The sequence below is a fragment of the Rhyacophila brunnea genome, unplaced genomic scaffold (assembly GCF_057557595.1).
Source record: "Rhyacophila brunnea isolate RB1 unplaced genomic scaffold, BYU_Rbru_1.0 scaffold_23, whole genome shotgun sequence".
In the NCBI taxonomy this organism is placed as follows: Eukaryota; Metazoa; Arthropoda; class Insecta; order Trichoptera; family Rhyacophilidae; genus Rhyacophila; species Rhyacophila brunnea.
Window position 1 is genome coordinate 7,060,746 of NW_028232893.1, and position 19,699 is coordinate 7,080,444.

A 19,699-nucleotide genomic window follows, 5' to 3' on the forward strand; every position below is an offset into this window, starting at 1 on the left:
ATAATTATTAATCAAAAAGGTATGTACGTTCTTTAATTATCTATGTTTGTCCTACAAGAAAGAAGCCCGTCTTCAAACATGAAACGGAACTTGAATGCCGTTGACACACTAGGTATTCGTCAATTTTTAAATATATTTCTGTTAAAATGTATGGTTTTTACACATGCATTTTTTCGATAAACGAAAGCAAAGGTATGGACTTCATTATTGGTAGAATAAGTAAATTTACTTGTATTTATTTTCACAAAATCTAGCGATTTTTCCTGCCAAATAGTTCTTTTCATACCCTGTCTGGCATGTTTATGTCAACAACAGTTAGCAACACTGTCCCTATCCTCAAACCAAGGCCGACTATTTTCAGGCCGAGACACGATGCTGCAAATTTCATTTGCAAAATTTATGGCATTTAATTAGGCCCTCATGAAAAAAAGGTTGCTTGTCACCGCTCTAGATCATGAATCCAGCACACACGATTCATGTATTACAGATTTATGTAGATGTGTGCCCACTACCCACTGCGGGTGCTTCAAGTGTGAGTATTTCAAGAATAAAACAATTTGTTTTAAAAAGATACTATATAATTTTATTTATATCTATTCAAAAAAAAACATACCAAATAAAATTTCACAAAAAAATGATAAAAAAAAATTACTTAACACATACAATATAATAAGTAATTAATAGTAATAGACAAATACTATCATAGACAATACATTAACAAAATGTTTGGCAGGCGCGACTTATAGTTACAATTAACTTATATCTAGTTGAGACAATGATATTGTGTTTTAAAAGTGTTAATGGCGTTTTACTAGTCCTATTAATTCACAACAATCATCAAGAAGTTTGAAGTAATCAACAAATTGATGAAATATAAAAAGAAAATGGTAAGGGGCCAAGGATGGATCCTTAAAGGTCACCATTTTTTTTTGTGTTCGCAGCTTGTTCCATTTTTACAAAATTATATAGGTAATTATTTTAATTATAATTACAAAATCAAATGTTACCAAGAAAAAAGACAATTTACTGAACTGCTTTCTGCATTTTTAGATCAGTTGGTGGATCATAATATATTTTCGGGTTTTCATCGAGTGTTATTTCTCCTTCTTCCCTCGACATTTTGGGATTGCGTTGCAGAGACTACCGTCAACAGTTACTGTGTTGGATCGCAGCTACAAATGGCCGTGTCTGCATCAGGACTAAGTTTTAGTAACGATACAAAAGAAAAAAAAGTTTTGTAGACATCATAGATGGTAGATAATTAATTTTATATCTAAAAGAATAATAAAAATAGAATTTTTTTCTTCAAATTCATTTATATTTAAAGTATAATAATTGAATACGTTTTATTATAGACAGGTTCTTATACACTATTAAAAATAAATTAGCATGCTTAATTTTCACTTGCATTTTAGTATAAGTCAATTTAAATATTAAAAACGTTTAATGAAGAATTTTTGATAGTAGGTTAGTAAAACTTTGCAGGGGGGTATTGTCACAAATACTGCAAAGTGTTTTATCGGAGGCGGCAACAAAACACGTCATACGAAAGGGCATGAAATGCCGTCAAAATAATTACATATAAAAGATTATAAATCGCCTGATTTCAGCAGTGTATATAGAACCATGAGAAGTAATATAAATGTTACCAGCATATATTTTTTCTTCCACCACCGTCTTCACACCCTTCCAAGCATACACTGCAATGTCACAAATGAGAAACCTGCTCCAAAATCCTCCTAAGAACATCACAGGAAGATGTTGCCAGGAGTTTTTGAGTCATTTATCTATTTTTTACATAACAGTGTCACTGTTTGTCGTTGACAACGCCCCAGGATGAAAGAATGCAAATAGGCAAACTTGGATATCGATATTACCCATAATAATTAAAGTATAAGAATGGTAAATATTAACCAGTTCTATGCCTTCAGCGAGTTTTCTAGCTCCACGAGACCATGATCGACAGGCCGCACATAAAAATTTTGCGAGTTATCTCGTCCAACTCAAATTACTAGCCACAGTCGATTGATTTGCATAATCTAAAAAAATTAAACACACAGTGACATCTATTTGAATATTTATGAAATACTAATCAATAAATTATCAGTATTACAGCGATTTTAGTAAGAGCTTCGCTCTACATTCAATGTGTGTCGTTAAAAATCTGCTGTATCGTGAGACGTAGAAAAGATTAAAGGAGGAACAACAGGTGTGAGATCACACGTGAATGTGGACATGTTCGCCTTGCATTCAGCGACCTACTGATGCTTGAAAGCCGTGGAAAAGTGGAGGCTGAAGACAAATTCCATGACCATTACGCACCGTGAGTGTAAAACCAAGGTATCTGCATGACATATTTTGGATATATTAGGGTTTGAAGTCTTCGTTTTGTTAGGACAAATAGTTTAAAAAAAAAAAACATAATATTTGGTTTATATCTACATTATATTGCATGATCTTTCAGTTACTTCACTTTTACATTGTCAAGTTCACGACTTTTGCAGTTGTTTGCATTTAATCTCGAAATTGAAAAATTTGCAGTTGCCTTGGTTTTACACTCACAGTGCGATTACACAACTGCCTGTAATAAACGGATTGAGCAAATTGGAAATAACCGATTAATGTATATATATGACAATAGAAATCTTTTATTAACGGCATAATCAAAACTTATAATATGCATACTAAAGCCATGCTAGTATATAATGTCATGTTATAAAATAATTTACACTTAAAATAGAATACAAAGTCAGTTAACATTTTTAGGTTATCTAGTTTATTTAAATTTTAATTTCTCTATCTACCGATACCTACTTTACAAATTTAGACTAACTATGTAGGCAATCAATTAAAAGAATAACATATATAAATTAATTTGACTGCGTCAGACATTTAGTAGATCGAGAAACATAGCGTCATTGAGGTGTTAAAACCTTTGATGTGACAAAATTTAAATATCTAACAAAAAAACTGTTTATAAACACAAAAATGAAGTTGTACTCTCAAACCTGTGATAGGACAATTTTGTCAAAATGGTTTTTTTTTATATTACTGCTCTATATTATATTATACCAGTAGCGAGGAGCGGAGGTAGGCTGTTAAGATCCGACATAAATAGTGCACACTGAACTTTGTCAATCATACTTATTTGTTTTCATTGATCTAATAATATAACTTGTACTAATAATTTTAGATATTTCATGATAGACAGACATTTTATGGCTTGGTTTATGTAGGATTTGATTGAATTTTAAAAACTAACAAGCACTGGCTGTAATTTATAGTATTAGAGTTCAATGAAAACAAATACGTATGGTTGATTAAATTTAGTGTGCATTATTTGTCGGTTCGTAACAGCCTACCTCCACCTTAAGCCACTGATATATACCACCAAAATTGAATAATAAACACGTCTAATTTAACGTGACTCATTTTAATAAAACTGTAATAGCTCCAATTTATGTAGTAATCACAACAGAGCTGTCACAAACACTCAATGATGACGAACCTCCCTCGCTACCAGTTATTTAGATAAATCGAGCAATACAGAGACTTACAAAAAGAATTGGAGTTCAACGTTCATTTTAGTGCTCTCTTATAAAGTTTTTTTTGTATCCCCTATAAAATTTTATATATTTTTTTATCGCACAAATTTTTTACATTTAAAAAAATATATATTATTTCATTTCAATGTATCAAATTCTTTTTTAAGTGTTTCAAACTTGTACTCAGTAACATTGAATCGTTGATTAAAATTGAATGAATTGAATCGCTTGTACGTCCCTTGGGTCCTTATCTCTGCGATCTTAATTTAGCAAAAACGTTGCTTGATCAGTTGGCAAAGGACGCAGTCCAACCGTCACAGGGTTAAGAAAAAAAATCACATAACACGGGGAGGGTCAGAGATGGAGATCTTTTTGAAAAATAATCACAAAAATTCGACTAATCTGAGACATTTCTAAAAAAGGACTTTGGCTACTTACATTAAGGTATATGAAACGGTATACGAGAGTACACATTCTTATTATATAGGTAATCTATCCATCAGATAACTTCTAAAGATTTTCAAAACGACACTTATAAAAAATAATATGTACTAATTATGAATGTCACTTGCAAATAAAACTTTTTACTAAAGCCAGAGCGCGGCGATCATGACAGACAAGAGCGACAGGCATAATTCCAATAGACAATATAAGACACTCGAAGTAGTGTCGTGCGACATTACTGCTTTTGTACCAGTAATGTCACCGCGCTCCAATGGCTAGATTAAGAGGTGACGTAATAGAATCAGTGGTCGTTTTCACAATCTGATTGTATCTAAAAATCAATTTAACAATAATAAATCCCGGTAACATAACTACTGCTATATTTTAACATTCAGTGGCAGATAGGCAAAATCATTCTCAAGGCGGCCTCCAAACCTGTCAGCGCTTTAATGCCTTCATGGTAACCTAAAACCGCCACTAGTCCTCATTAAAATAATAATATAATTAATTGATGTCCAAATAAGAGAAATTCCCGTATTTGAAAATCACAGTATTCCGGTCGAAGCACAAAAATGATCCATATTAAAGCGGACTCAATAAAAGATATTGAGAGTATTGCACAATTTAATTGCAAAAACTGATTTACAATCCAATCGCAAAATATAATTTACAATCTAATTGCAGAATCTAATTTCAATTGATTTCTTATTATAGCATGTTGTGATTGATATTCATCGCGCAAAATATTATTTGATCACTCAAAATTCAGAATCATGAGGTGACGATCAATGACAATACATACTATACAGAGATATTTAAGTGGATCAGGATTCGAATTGCTCGGTTTTCACGGGTCGGGCGCGCATGGTGAGTCAATCGGTTTAAAAACTTACAATATAATTTATTTATATTTGATTAATTATCATTAATTACGTAGTTATGTGATTATACTTTGATGTGCGTATCATGTTACGTAACTTCCTTCACACTTACGCTAAAAATTACAGAAGTATTTACATTAGAATCAAGGCACATTAAAAATATGTAAAAATTCAGCGTTTGGAAAATAGAATACAATACAAGATTTTTCAACAATGAAAAATCAGAGTTGAAACAATGATTGATTTTACAGTTTTAAAGTTTAGTAGCAAACACAGATTTAGAGAGAAAAAAATCAGTTTTACAAACAAGACATGTTTTCCATCTTAGGTTTTCAATCACTAAAATACAATTACATAATGTGTAATTAACTTATTATCAAATTGAAAACGTTATAATACAAAAAAAAATCAAAAGAAGTCATATTTTAATTTCATGACTAGAATTTGGAAAATAGTCTAATTCATCCATTAATTTGAAAATATTACACAGCGATCTCTTGGGACTATTTTTTATGATAAATACTATATTTTGAAAACCCCTTAGGTTCTTTATATTTGTACAAAATATATGATAACTGGCTAAAGAGAGGTGTTTTTAAACATCAGTTTTGTTATCCAATTAATCTCCGTTTCCGTCGATGCAAATGCAAAACTGAAGCGGCTGACTGAAACCAAAACGGAGACGAGACAGGATGGATTTTCTGTCAGTTTTCGTATCCATTTTTAGAGTTGCCAGTTAAATTGACGTGTAAATTACTATGTTACCATATTTTTCATAATACTAATCTAATTTTGATTGAAATATTATAATTTATTTAAATATAGGTACCAAGTAATATGTTGAGAAAGTAATTATAAAAATAATATTCATTTTTAGTGGATAAAAAATACGTAAATGTACACCGCCGATTCCGAACTGACTTGGCAACTGAAACCGCGACTGAACGGACAACTGATCGTCTAAATACACCGCCGTTTCAAAACTGAACGGACTAACACGGAAACCTCGACTGAATGGACAACAGAACTGACGTTTAAAAGGACCTTTAACATGAGTATCTTCCAGTGGCGAAGGGTGGAGGTAGGCTGTTAAGATCCATCATAAATAGTGCACAATAAACTTTGTCAGTCATACGTATTTGTTTTCATTAAATTATTAAGACTACAATTTACAGATGATGTTAGTTAGTTTTTAAAACTTAATTAAACCCTGCGAAAACCAAGCCATAATAGATAATAGTCAAAAAAATACTAGTCTATCTATAAAATATCTTAAATCATGCCATTAAATCGTACATAGTTTTGGATATATAATAGATAGAATAATATTTTTTATCTATTATGGTTTGGTTCAGGCAGGGCTTAATGAATTTAAAAAAAAACTGAGCAACACCATGTCACACCGTGAGTGTAAAACCAACGCATTTGCAAATTTTTCAATTTCGAGATTAAATGCAAAACAACTGCAAAAGTCGTGAACTTGATAATGTAAATGTGAAGTAACTGAAAGAACATGCAATATAATGTCGATATAAACCTAATATTATGGTTTTTTTTTAGAAACTCTATTTTTCCCAAGAAAACGAAGACTTCAAACCCTAATATATCCAAAATATGTCTTTTTCAGATGCCTTGGTTTTACACTCACGGTGCGATGTGTAGGTATAGATGTGTTAACAAGAGTTGAGACGAAGCAATACTCACACAGAAGCATTGTTTACAAAAAGGATGTTTCAAATTTTTAAATCGACTTCAACGCATACGCATGTTTTTCTCTTTTCGCTTTAAGCGCAATAAGTAGGCATAAGCAAGACAAACGGCTGTTTCTCGTAGACGCTGTGATCGCACCAACTTTGGCTGAGAGACCTATACTATGCATTGTTAATTCAATGAAAACAAATAAGTATGAACGAATAAATGTGCACTATTTTGTCGGATCATCCATAGCATACCAAAACCATTATGGTTTCACTTAGGCCGTGTTTAATTGATTTTTAACTAACCAACAATGAAAACAAATACATATGACTGATAAAGTTAAGCGTGCACTATTTATGTTGGATTTTAACAGCCTACCTTCACCCTTCGCCACTGGTATCTTCTGCGTATAGACTACACTGTCTAAACTGTCTTATCGTGAGTCGACTTAATTTTGCTTGATAATATTTTGAAACAAAAATGCACGAAATGAGCCGACGTAATCAATCAGTATACTTAACAATCAGACCCCCATTATAAAGAATAGTCTCCTGTCTCATAGCATGCCTCCTGGTGGTGCATCAGCTCGCTGGCGGGCATAGGACGCATGCAGAACTCGCAAGGGATCTTAAATTCCTCGGGAACAGCAGGGCCAATGGCTTCGTTCTCGTCATCACTGTGGTCAAAGTTCCTCAATTGATCCAGGGTTACGGTTTCATTGCTGGCTGTCCTGTTCTTGTGCTTATGATTTCTGGCTTCGTTGATCAGGTTTTTATTCTTTGGAATGTTGGTGGACTTGAGCGGGTGGGGCTGGGCGTCGGGAGTGTTCGGAGGTGCCGCGTTGGCGACATTCGCCGCAGAGCCGTGGGACTTTGGAGGGTTTATGCTCGTCACTTGGGGATTGCATCCGGTCTGAAACGAATAAATGATATCACTCGACGATTATGACTGACCCACTTTTTCTTGTATCCTGCCCAAACTATCAAATCTATAGAATTCAATTCTATTTTAACGAAATGTTAAGGGCCCTATGCATAGACATAATTATATAAATAAGTGGGTTTACGCATTATGTAGCCGATTATTGGACTCCTAACGAGTGACAAAAATTTGTCTTAATCGAACATAAATAAAATAAATCAACTAAATATAGTATTAAATATCGTTTACACGTTATTGATAAAGCAAAATTGTGTTTAGTGTCGATTATCTACACAAACACGAAAGACTAGCAGTATTAAAATTGTGTTATTTTATTTGACACTTCGCTACCGATTTTTCAACTTTTGAGTGCAATTTTTGCGCCTTGTTTAATTCAACGTCAGACATAAAAATAATCCATAGCATAACCTACCATATTCGAGATATAAGCGCCTACTTAGTACTAGAGAGATATTATTGTTTTGGGAACCTGGGTTCGGAATGGTCGGACAGATATAGTTGTGACGGGATCAATGACATTATTAATGGACGACGCACTCAATACAGTAGCTATCAAGTAAATTCGCATGTATAGGTAGACGTCACGCAATTTCCATTATGCGATATCACGCATCGGGAACTTGTAGCAATATGACGTTAATTGTAATGGCGTTAGAGCAGTGTTTCTAATGTCAATGTTCATTCGAGCGAACCCGTTCGAACCGAACCATTCGGCAGACCCAACAAAAAGCATCAGGAATTTATAGCAATATCACCTTTATTGTAATTGCGTTAGAACAGATTATGCCATTCGGCAGACCCGACAATAAAGTGAGTGTCATTTTTTTTTCCAGATGATTCGTCCATATTAATGTCATTGGATAGGATAGACTGCTCTACAATTAAATCAAACTGACTTTCGGACCATTTTTGTCAACGGGTCGTTATCTATTCAATGTTCAGACTTCTACGTTTGCCCGGTCAATACCTGCCAAACTGTTAAATCTTGTAATCCTGATATTATCCTTATATTTTCTCTTAACCCGATCGCCGCGGATTGGACATATGTTGTTTTAAACATAAGCTCTTATACTGGGCGGATGTCGCAACACCTGATATGGAAAATTGAAATGTCGGTAAAGTAGGAAATACTCCACGCATAGTATTGATTTTTGTATTGAAAAATGCTCTGATTCGTGTTCGTACCGCCATATCGATAACTTTGTCAAAAATATGTTGTTTTAATTTCATAAACATCGAACTTTCGAACCCCCTCGATCTATTGAGATTCGCCGGTACGATTGCATCAGTTCAAATCTACACGGTATTTTTCTGCGGCTGCGCAGTAGGTATACAAAATATATTTCATTCAAGTTGAGTGTGCACCGAGTATTTACCGTGTAAAGTTGAATATTCACCGCGATTTTTACATCATGTGCGGGAATACGAAAAAGACAACCAAAAAACGATAAGAAATTTGTCGTAATATTTCTAAAAATGTACTTGAACTTGTGTTCTGGATTATGTCATTTATTACTCATGTGTCACCCCAATTGTTTCAAAGTCATAAATCAAGCTCATTATTGAAAGTCGTAAATATGTAGTAAAGATGCGTCCACACGGAATGAAAAAATATATATTATTATATTTTAGAGGATTGCAAGTTTTACCAATAAATTACGAATTACTATGAAGGAATATATAAAACGTATAAATTTTTGATAATAAAAACACACGGGTAGGTATACAATATAATATAAAAAATAAATCATGGAATATTGACTTTTCAACTATATTACATAATATTATCTTCGCGTGCAATTTAATGCTTATAAATTTTTAAAACCTTACCCAAAAAAATGTTTTTATAGCACATGGAAAAATTTACGCAATTTAAAAAAATAAATATTGTTTTTTTTATAAAACATAAAATGACAATCACTAACATAACACAATGCTCAATAAAACTGAAAAGTAATCTACAAAATCCAAGTTTACTAAAAAAAAAATAACAAAAAAATTATTATAATATTTTCAAACAGTGTGGACTCACCTTTACGATTAGATTAGTATAGCCCATAAAACATGTAAAATGCTGACACAATTGGTGACTAGCTATCCAATTTTAATGTATTTGTCATCAATAAAACTTACACTAATTAACAATAATTCATAGTCACCAAGAAAAGCTATTATTTTCAATAATTTTTATGGCATTTTTAAGTGTTTGTTTTGAAGTCGAGTGTTTTGTCATCGAAGATGGCTACAGAGTTTATCAGAGCAAAGCAATATGGTAGTTTTTATTAAAGTAAACACAGCTAAATTCAACACTCCATTATGTGTTTTAGTGTGGCACTTGGATCCTTATGTATCTAGGCATGATAATGATAACAGTTGTACCCACAATTTTTAACTGCCGTATTTATTATAAAACAGTGAAGAATAACATTTCGAAAAACCTACCACGGACAGTACATCTTTTGTATGGAAACTTTACGCGCCTATTGGGTTAATCTTTAAATAAATACTGTTCCCTTATACAACTCTAGATTATCGGAAACCTGCCCTACTCAGCCTCCTGACCAAGGCACACAGCCGAACAGGGCTGCTGTTCTAAACCTTTTCACAACACAATGAAGAAAGCGTTAATTACATCTCACAGTTGTTCCATGCAAAAATGAAAATCACAAAGTTTAGACAAGCCACCATTTAAATGGAGTCAGGATATACTCGATGATAAGGAATACGACATATGAGTCGTATAGTATCAAAAGTAGATCTGTGCGTTATTCATCATTTCGAGAAAATGACAAAAAACGTTTTTTTGGGTTTTTTAGTGTTATAATAGCATGAAATATGTTTCTACATTTAGAAATTAGAAATTCAATTCAAATTCAACAGTTCTACTTTTGTTTCCAAAGTACTGAACAGTTCTAATTTTGATACCAAGCCCTATTTTCCATCACAATTTTATACAACACAAATTTGATTTTGATTTGAATATTATATTGCTAGTCGTACATTATGGTCAGAAGAATAATTTGGCATACTTAGTTAAATTTCGATATATTTGCGATAGTTCTACTTTTGATACTATACGACTCATATATTCATTCATTAAATTACCTCATGTGTGACCAAGAAGCTGGCTGGAATCATGCTCTCGCAGAATTCACATGGTAGCATCACGTTGCTCAGCGGTGAATCGGATGGCCTGAAACAAAACACAAATACCCTTATATGTACCCTTAATGTGAGAGGCAAAAATTTATCCAGGGGCTCAGAGTTCAACCCGGTGAGGACACAATATATTTATTTAATTTTCTCAAAGCCCGAGTGCTTCTGATTGTCACATTTCTATTACTACACTACATTCATTAGGCCACATGGGCTGTTGTAGTGCTAAAAATATATACAAATATGAACCTATATCATCTTTTAATTATACAGTAAAACCTCGTTAATACGAATTCCACGGGACCGAAAAACGAAAAAAAATTCAATTTACGAAATATGAAATGTATGGGAGAAAAATATTAAAATTTAGAATTTTTCTTTTTTTTTGATTTTCATTAATTTCGTTTATGATCATAGATGTGTCTACCAATTTTCCGATACAATTCCTTCCTTCCTCTTTATTACCTTCATAATTTTTGATGTTTTAAGAAAAGTCTGTCACAATTTTCGATAACTGGCTCATGAAATAGTGTACTTTATTACGATTTATTGAATATTTTTATATGCCAGGACTCGGAAATCATTTCGAATTAAAGGTATGGTTTTATATGATAATAATGTTAAAGGGACTTTTTTTTCATGAAAATTTCGAATTACGACAAATTTCGAATTATCAGTGTTCTTACTAACGAGGTTTTACTGTAATTAAATCAGTGCAATTTTCTTCTTATTGTGACATCCCCGAGCGAATGTCGACCATCAACAAGGTGATCTTTGCTTAGTTATCTGGAGTGGAGCTGAATTTGTAACAATCACAGTGGTTCCTAACCCACGAAAAGCGGCATCATATAATAACCCAATGTGACATGGAAAGGTGCATGTCAGGCACACTGCATGGTCCGCCACGCAAAACACTGCCACTGAGGCCTTACGCTTAACTGATAAGGAGGTAGACTAAGGTATACGGTGTGACAACACGTCGTTAGATTGATGAAATGGCAATGGGGTGGACACGTCGTTTGAAGAGTCGATGGCTGCTGATCTAATGCAGTCATACAGTTCTACCAGGTTCTACCAAATTTGGCAGAAGTACATAGTAGTGAATTAACCTCGGGTGATGATGATGACATAGCCTGAAGTTAGCAAGATCATAGAGGCTTTATTTAACAAGGAAAGTTGTTAACAATTCGTTGGAAACCATCAAGTCCTGGCTCTTGAAAAAATCATATGTAATATTACAATTAGTAAGGGTTTGACACACATTCACTGCTTCAGATGTACGTGGTCACTGTCATACGTACCACCTAATTTATCAATTCAAATTGTATATATGAATTTTTCCATTTATATACAGGAGACCTCAACTTGCGGAAACGGTAATTTTGCAGTTACATATTACTTACAATTCCTCGGTGGGTTTAGGCGCTTGATTGGCGGCAGCGTTCATCTTCTTCAGATGCTTATCTTTGCGGTGCTTCCTGTGGGGCACGTGGGGGACTCCCGCGTTTTCGTTGGCCGGCAACAAAGGAGGGAGATCCTGCAAAACCAATTTGTTTTAAATGACTTTGAAACTAATTATTTTTCAAGGTTTCCGTTCTTTCAATATAATATCAACGACGACTTCAGTTTAATGTCAGCTTTTAGATTTGCAGTCTGAAACTAAGCGACACTAAAATGTTGTCTTGTATATTTTTTTAGATTAAATATAATTAAAAAAAAAAATTAAATTAATTTTCAAGAGCAAACGGTTTAATTCAACATTTTGTTAATGTTTCCGAGTTCTCAAATTTTGTTTTATTTATGTGGCTCTACAAACCGATATTAACCTTTTCTATACCTCACGATATTACTGACAGTATCTGACAGGTCGCAGATTTTTAACGTCACCCGTTGAATGTTGAGTTGAAGCTCTTACTACAATTGGTGTAATACCGATAATTTGCGACTTAATATTTCATAATTATTCAAACAGATGTCACTGTGTGTTTAATTTTTTAGATTATGCAAATCAATCGACAGTGGCTAGTAATTTGAGATTAAAGTCAGATGCATAGAACCGATTAAGACAGGCCTCCCAAACAGTGAGAAATGAATGTTAGCCATTCTCTCAACCTGTCGGGTCCATGCTTTGGATTCACATTTCAAAAAAACATCATGTTAATTTCCTATTTTCGGGACCCGGAAGCTTTGACTTCAGAGGCGAGTACTTTACCCCTCGACAAATTAAATTGTAGATGCTACAGTAAATATGTAACTAGAATATTACCACTGCAGCGGACGCGTTGTTTCTCTCAAGTCCTGGATTGCACATCTCCTGCAAAAATTACAAAATCATCATCACGACTAAATCAAATAAAATCCATATATCAAGTTGGTAAATTTCAACCAGCTTCGTAAGGCCGAGATGCATAGAATGTCACTAATCACTAAATAACTGTTTATTCAGACTTAGTATTAAATGGAGAACGAATATGAACGTGCAGTTGCATACAACGGCATGAGTTCACAATGGATAGATAATTTGCAAATACATAATTATGTCACGTTCTTAACACATTTCAAATAAAAATAGTTTTTAATATCCTTCCGACAAAGAGAATCATTTTTAGTACTGATTATATCGAGTGCTTAAAGTCAGACAACGTTATCAACAAAAAAGTGTTTTTTTTTTTTTTTTTGAGATAACGTTATTTTACATTTACGGCTACATGATAGTCAAACAACGCTGTATCAATCTTTTCTAATTTCTTATTAAATCGTCAGTAAAGTTTAACGCTAACTACATAAGTTACCCTTGTTTTCATATTTTTTTAAAACTATCCCTATAAATTTTAACATCATCATAAGCAAGATAAATGTACAATACACAATAAATTATAAAATATTAACATTAGGTTTTAATAAACATTTCCCTTGTTGAGTTACAAGAATCTAAAATAACGATTTTTGGCTCTCCTGTAAAGTTGCACTTTTGTAGATAGTGTTGTTTGACACTAAGCCCTCGATATACACAAATATAAAAGACTAGCATTATTAATTACATTTTATTATATTAATCATACTGCTGATATTATATTGATGTGTATTATGTAAAAAGATGCCATATTAAGGGGGGACATGCTCAGCGTAGGTCAAAATGGAGCTTTTGTTCTATTTTCAAAGCATGATCCTGGACATACCTTAAACGTTGTAGATAATCTATTTATATGATTTTTGAAGCCTTATTATCCTTTATATTTATTTTAAACATTTGATGACAGCATAAAGTATTTTTATTACATAAAATAGTATTCTTTTACACCTCTCGCTCTAATGTTTTAGAATATAGTCATATTTTGGTACATAACTGTGCAGTGGTGTTAAGATTTTTTACATTTATTAATTTTTAAACGCATTTATAAAACCATTAGTATAATTTATGACGAGATAATTTTAGTAAAATATTTACGATAAAAAATTATATTGATAATCTCTGATATTCCAAATTTGACAAGAATTAGGCATTTTATTATTCAAAAAATCGGCAAGATTAACACATTTGAAGATAATTCTAAAGATACTCATTATAAGCTATGTTTTTGACCATTCAAGTGTGATAAACATCCTACGAATAATGATTGCTTTGTAATAATTATTGACCTAAGAATAAGGTAGTGATTTTTTGAAATACGCCATTTCTTTTGGCATTCCCCAGTGGTTAAGCTACAATATACGGCTGTAGCCATATATTCTATATAAGGCTTCAAAATTATATAAATAGATTATCTACAACGTTTAAGGTATGTCCAGGATCATGCTTTGAATATAGAAAAAAAAGCTCCATTTTGACCCACGCTGAGTACGTCCGCCCTTAATAATATATGAGTTTTATTGCCATGTCAATGAAAAAATATACGAACGAGAAGACACTGTAGGTATACTTAATTCATGCATTCATTTATTCAATTAATTACTTTATTTCTTAATTAGTTTATATTGACTATTAATTTATAATAATTCAATTTATATTATGACACGTTTGAGTGTTTGGAGATTGGGAATGTATCCGAGAAAGTAATCACAGGGGGTCATCTGGGCAGGTGACGAGTAGTGAGGTGAAGTATGACCTGTGCTCAGAAGCGTTGGTTAGCTGTGGACTTCCCGAACCCCGTATCTCTAGTCTGTGACAGAGTAATTATCAGATATTTAATACTGATTGCTATCAAATTAATCTTTTTATGAATCTAATAAAATCCAACGCTTTATCTTTTTCTGGTTTCCATGAGCGGTGATTTTAATCTGTGGTTTATAGTGACTTACCTCATGAGCCACGAGGCCGCCGGCGGGCACCATGCGGTGGCAGAACTCGCACGGCAGTTTCACAGATTGGTCGTTATAAGCATTGCCGTCGGGAGACTGCGGGGCGTTTGACAAATTCCAGTTAACTTTGCTGTGTTCATTTTTCCTAAAAAATAAATTCATATTATATATTACTAACGTTGAAGACTGCAAGCACAAGTGACACACCTTTAAAATAAGTACACGGTGAAATAGAGAAATTGTTTTCTTGATTTTGATAAAATAACGAAACATAAATTTTGAAACGGTGATTTCGGCTCATCATTGTTGATATTTTAATAACTGTCTGTGTACCCGATAACAATCTTAGAAATCGAGAACATCCGTCGTTTGTTCTTCCAAGGTGAAGAACTCACCTGCCTTTACTACATATGTAATTCCAATTGGGAGGGTGTTCAACTTAATCGTCACCGATATTGATGATGTACAGGATTATCCAACTCGTGGTATGAATTTACTGTAATTGCGAAGGGCAATGTGTTCGGCTATTCCGAAAAGTAGATGATTTAAGGCGATACTTCAGTGAAACGGCAAATACTTTTCAACTATGGCGCGACAAAATTTTGGACTCGCTGGCAGTCTGAGAGCGAACGTCGAGGTGTGAATACGTCAATTTGTTTCGTGATGGCGACGGGGGTATTCATTCTTAAATCGTGTAAAGATGACTAAAAACGTTACCCATTTACTTTAAAAAGAAAACATGTCAATGAATATATTATTATTGTTACTAATAGAACAATAAACAGAACATTAAATGGACGCATGTTGGATTTATATGACAAATTATATTTCGGTCGGCATGCGTCATTTGCACCCGCGACCCGCAATCCGCGCATCGCCTAGCCACGATCTTTTTAGACCATGCCTCAACTGAGGTATAGCCTTAACCCGGGGGAGTTTTGTCATTTTTAATTTTTCAAGCCAGCCATGATGCTTTCTCGATACACATAAATCTTTTTCGCTGTACCGTGTCTAAAAATATTTAACTTAAAAAATACTGGTGAATTAATTGGACAGCGCGGCATCATGAATTTGGATCTAAAGGTACGCCTTCGCAAAACGAAGATAATAGGAGTACAATTTGTATATTTTATTAAATATGTGTGCCAGCCAGTGGTGAGGGTAGAAGTAGGCTGTTAAGATCAGACATAAATAGTGCACACGAAACTTTGTAAGTTATGTACAATTATCTGTTTTCATTGATGGTGCTTGTTAGTTTTTAAAATTCAATTAAACCCTGCATAATCCCAGCCATAGTAGAGAACTAACAAACACTATCTATACATTGTGGTTTATTAGGGATTGCAAATAACCAATGTATTTCATCTCATCATGCCACTCAGCATGGCATGGCAACTTTAAGTTGTCTTGAAGTGAAAGCTGCGTTGATGTATCGATAAATATTCGTTTGCCAATATTTTTACGATAAATATAAATACTACCTCCTGTTGTCGGAGCCGTGGAGTTTTGCTGAGTTGGGATTCTTGATGTTGAGATGAAGCCCGTTCCCACCGGCACCGTTGGCCGGCCACACCTTGGGCCTGTGGTCAAACTGCGGAGGACCTCCCTGCGCTTCGTGTCCTCGGTTGTTACCCCTCTGGTTCCTGTCATGATTCCTAACAGGGGGGGATTGCTTCGCTTCGAGGGGCGTGGAGCACTGGAACAATATCGTTCGGTTATAAATAATGAGAAAAATCAAACATCGGCGAAGAGTCGGACAAAACTAAGTGTCCTTGTCTGTGAACCTGTGACCTTGCCAAACTACATCACTACATATCAAGCGTTTTAATTCCTCGAGTGCCAACCTCTTTGAGCTCCTTCCTAAGATCTTTGAGGTGGTTCTTGATCTCCATAAAGCGGTCGATCTGCGGCGCACGGGTCGGCATGGCGCTTAGCTGGGCGTTAACTTGCGCGTTGACCTGTTCACGCCGTCCTTTAGGCGTGTCGGCTACGGTGTAAGGTGCGTATTCCACACTCTCATACTGGTGAGAGGAGTAAGGGTCCGCAGGACGTCCAGCATCATGCCTGGAATAAAGATTAAAGTTGAATTGAGGCCATTTGTTTCAAAATCAGTAACCTGCACTTTTACTTTATTGATATTTTTTTTACCATTGTATGTATATTCATAAAATAGAGTCCCATCTGTTAGTTAAATACATGGAATTGAACCGGAGGTTGACAGCAAAGTCGTATATATATTCATCTATCACCATTTATTATACTAGCTGAGCCAGCTGGCTCTCGCCAGTCTGTCTCGCTTGGTCTTGCAGACGGCTTGGCGGTATTGGATATTAATATAATTGTGAAGTATGCATAGGCGGCGCCATAATTTTCCCTTCGTCATAGATTTTCATTCACCTCAGACAGTTTGATATTTCGCTGATTTGTCAGTTTTACGATTTGCAAGTCGTCACTGCCAATATCAATTCGGGGTCATATGCGTAGTCTATTCTGGAATCTGGCCTTTACAATATCGTCTGACACCACTTCAGACTGATAGGCCTAGCAGAACAGCTGGCAATCGCCGATTGCTACTACTGACATTTTAATAGAATATACCTAATATGTTTATATATTGCACTTTCTCATTCATTCTTATTTATTTTCGTTAAACTAAGAACATACATTACACGTCATGTTGTTGGTTAGTTTTTTATAATTCATTAAACCCTGCCTAAACCAAACAATAGTAGTTAAAATATTATTCTATCTATTAAATATCCAAAATGATGTATGATTTAATGGCATAATTTTAAATATTTTATAGACAGATGCGTATTATGGCTTGGTTTCCCAGGGTTTAATTGAATTTACAAAACTAACCAACAACATGACGTGTAATGTATGTTCATAGTTTAACGAAAATAAATATGAATAAATGAGAACACTATCTGTAAATTGTAGTCTTAGTTCAATGTAAATAAATACGTATAACAACGTTTAGTCTGTACTATCTATGGTGGATCCACCCTACCTCCACCCATCGCCACTGCAGGACAGTCTTATTTTCCATACATTTAGATTATTGCGATATAATACGTTTTATTTATTCAATGGGATCACCTTAGATTGCACCCACTATTTCTTATAATAAGTCTTTTAAGATACTCGTAATTACCACTCTGAAAGGGTGTGTCCATATGATTTGCTTAGGAGCAAAAATGGTACTTTATTTTAAAATTCGTGAGTTCGTAACTCTTTTACTCCCAGCTGATTTAGCCTAGCATATGCGAAAACTCCCAAGCGTTTTTTGACAAAAAATCGTCGATTTAGTTTTTTTTAAATAACTAATTCTACACATGTTTTAAAAATTTGAAACTTTTTTTGTGTGTTCTCAATGGTGTATAAAGCAATAATAAGTAATAATATTGATAGTTTACATCAATAAAACAAAAGAAAAAAATAATGTATCAATATTTATTTAGAAATGAACGGATAAAACTATGTTTGAACAACAAAACAAGTGTGACAACATTTTTTTATTTATAATTGATTTATCAAATTTTATAATATAATCTATCCTTATGTAGTAACAGAAAAAAAAATAAACAAATTATTATTTATCTATGAAATAGAATTTTTATAAAGTAATCAAAAAAAATCGTATAGTGTCCAAGGTATTCAAGAATATTATTCAATTCACGAAATCGCAAGAGAATTCGATATAGTATCGACGACTAACTGATATGGAATGAAGTAATTTCAAAAAATAAGTCTCAAAGCACTAAATCATTTATAATAATATTTATATTCATGTATTTTTTCACCATCTTACCAAAAGTACAGTGGCATCCATTGTTAGTTCAAAAATTACAAACTTCATTTTGTAATGTGATATATGAATCATAAAACAACTAAAAGAAATATCAGAATTTAAAATGTGTCATAAAAATAATGTTTTATTATTTTTATGACCCTCTTTGGTCTCAAGTTCGACAGCAGAGCAATTATGACTTGTGAGTTAATAGGGTGTGACATAATTATAAATAAAGCCGACACTAAAATAAATGTTACTCACACTCAACACACAGTGAATATAATGATTCATCTACACGAGACGAAATATGACGGGAAAAAATTTGGAATAAATCGTAAATTTAGTTCCAAACTTTCGGCCGATGGATCGGCCCAGATGGAGTTTTCGCATAGGTATGGTGGGCCGAAATATCGGCCCCGTGGGAGTAAAAGGGTTAATATACTAATGAATAAATTTCAACATGCTAAAATTATTATTTAACAAATTATCTTTGTGGGGAAATAAAAAAAATATTATTTTTATCATGTACAAAAATGGAAAAAGAAACAGGTAGGTACTCACTTATTGCACCTAATTGTGTCGTATAAAGGTCATAATCGACTATATTTGACTATAAGTATATATTTCACTTAGAAGAAATAAAAGATGAAATAGCAAACAACATGCATAATATCATTATCAAAAGAAACATTATTGCAATTTAATTTGTATTAATACTAATAATTACCAATGATATAAAAGAAGAAGAAAGGTTACTGTAATTTTATATGTAATTATTATTATAAAATATATACCTAACCATTATTATTGTTTAATTACTTGTATTAAACGTCACATGAATTTCATTTACCAACGAAATGTAAAAATAATACAATTATTACTGAATCACGATAACTACCTATCTATTTTATATGGAAGTGTGTGATACTTCGACGTTG

The 19,699-nt window shown here is 33.4% G+C and overlaps 1 protein-coding gene across 1 annotated transcript in view; it reads right to left on the reverse strand.

The window, feature by feature from the left end:
• Positions 1-6,443: 6,443 nt before the first annotated feature.
• Positions 6,444-19,699, reverse strand: part of LOC147069399 (uncharacterized) — a 32,029-nt gene continuing 18,773 nt past the window's right edge. The window contains exons 6-12 of the mRNA XM_085950799.1: positions 16,810-17,029; positions 16,447-16,661; positions 14,966-15,110; positions 12,933-12,980; positions 12,070-12,203; positions 10,616-10,703; positions 6,444-7,480 (exon numbers count right to left, since the gene is read on the reverse strand). Of these exons, the coding sequence (XP_085806925.1) occupies positions 7,103-7,480; positions 10,616-10,703; positions 12,070-12,203; positions 12,933-12,980; positions 14,966-15,110; positions 16,447-16,661; positions 16,810-17,029 (1,228 nt within the window). The 3' untranslated portion in view covers positions 6,444-7,102. The remainder of the gene's footprint in view (positions 7,481-10,615; positions 10,704-12,069; positions 12,204-12,932; positions 12,981-14,965; positions 15,111-16,446; positions 16,662-16,809; positions 17,030-19,699) is intronic.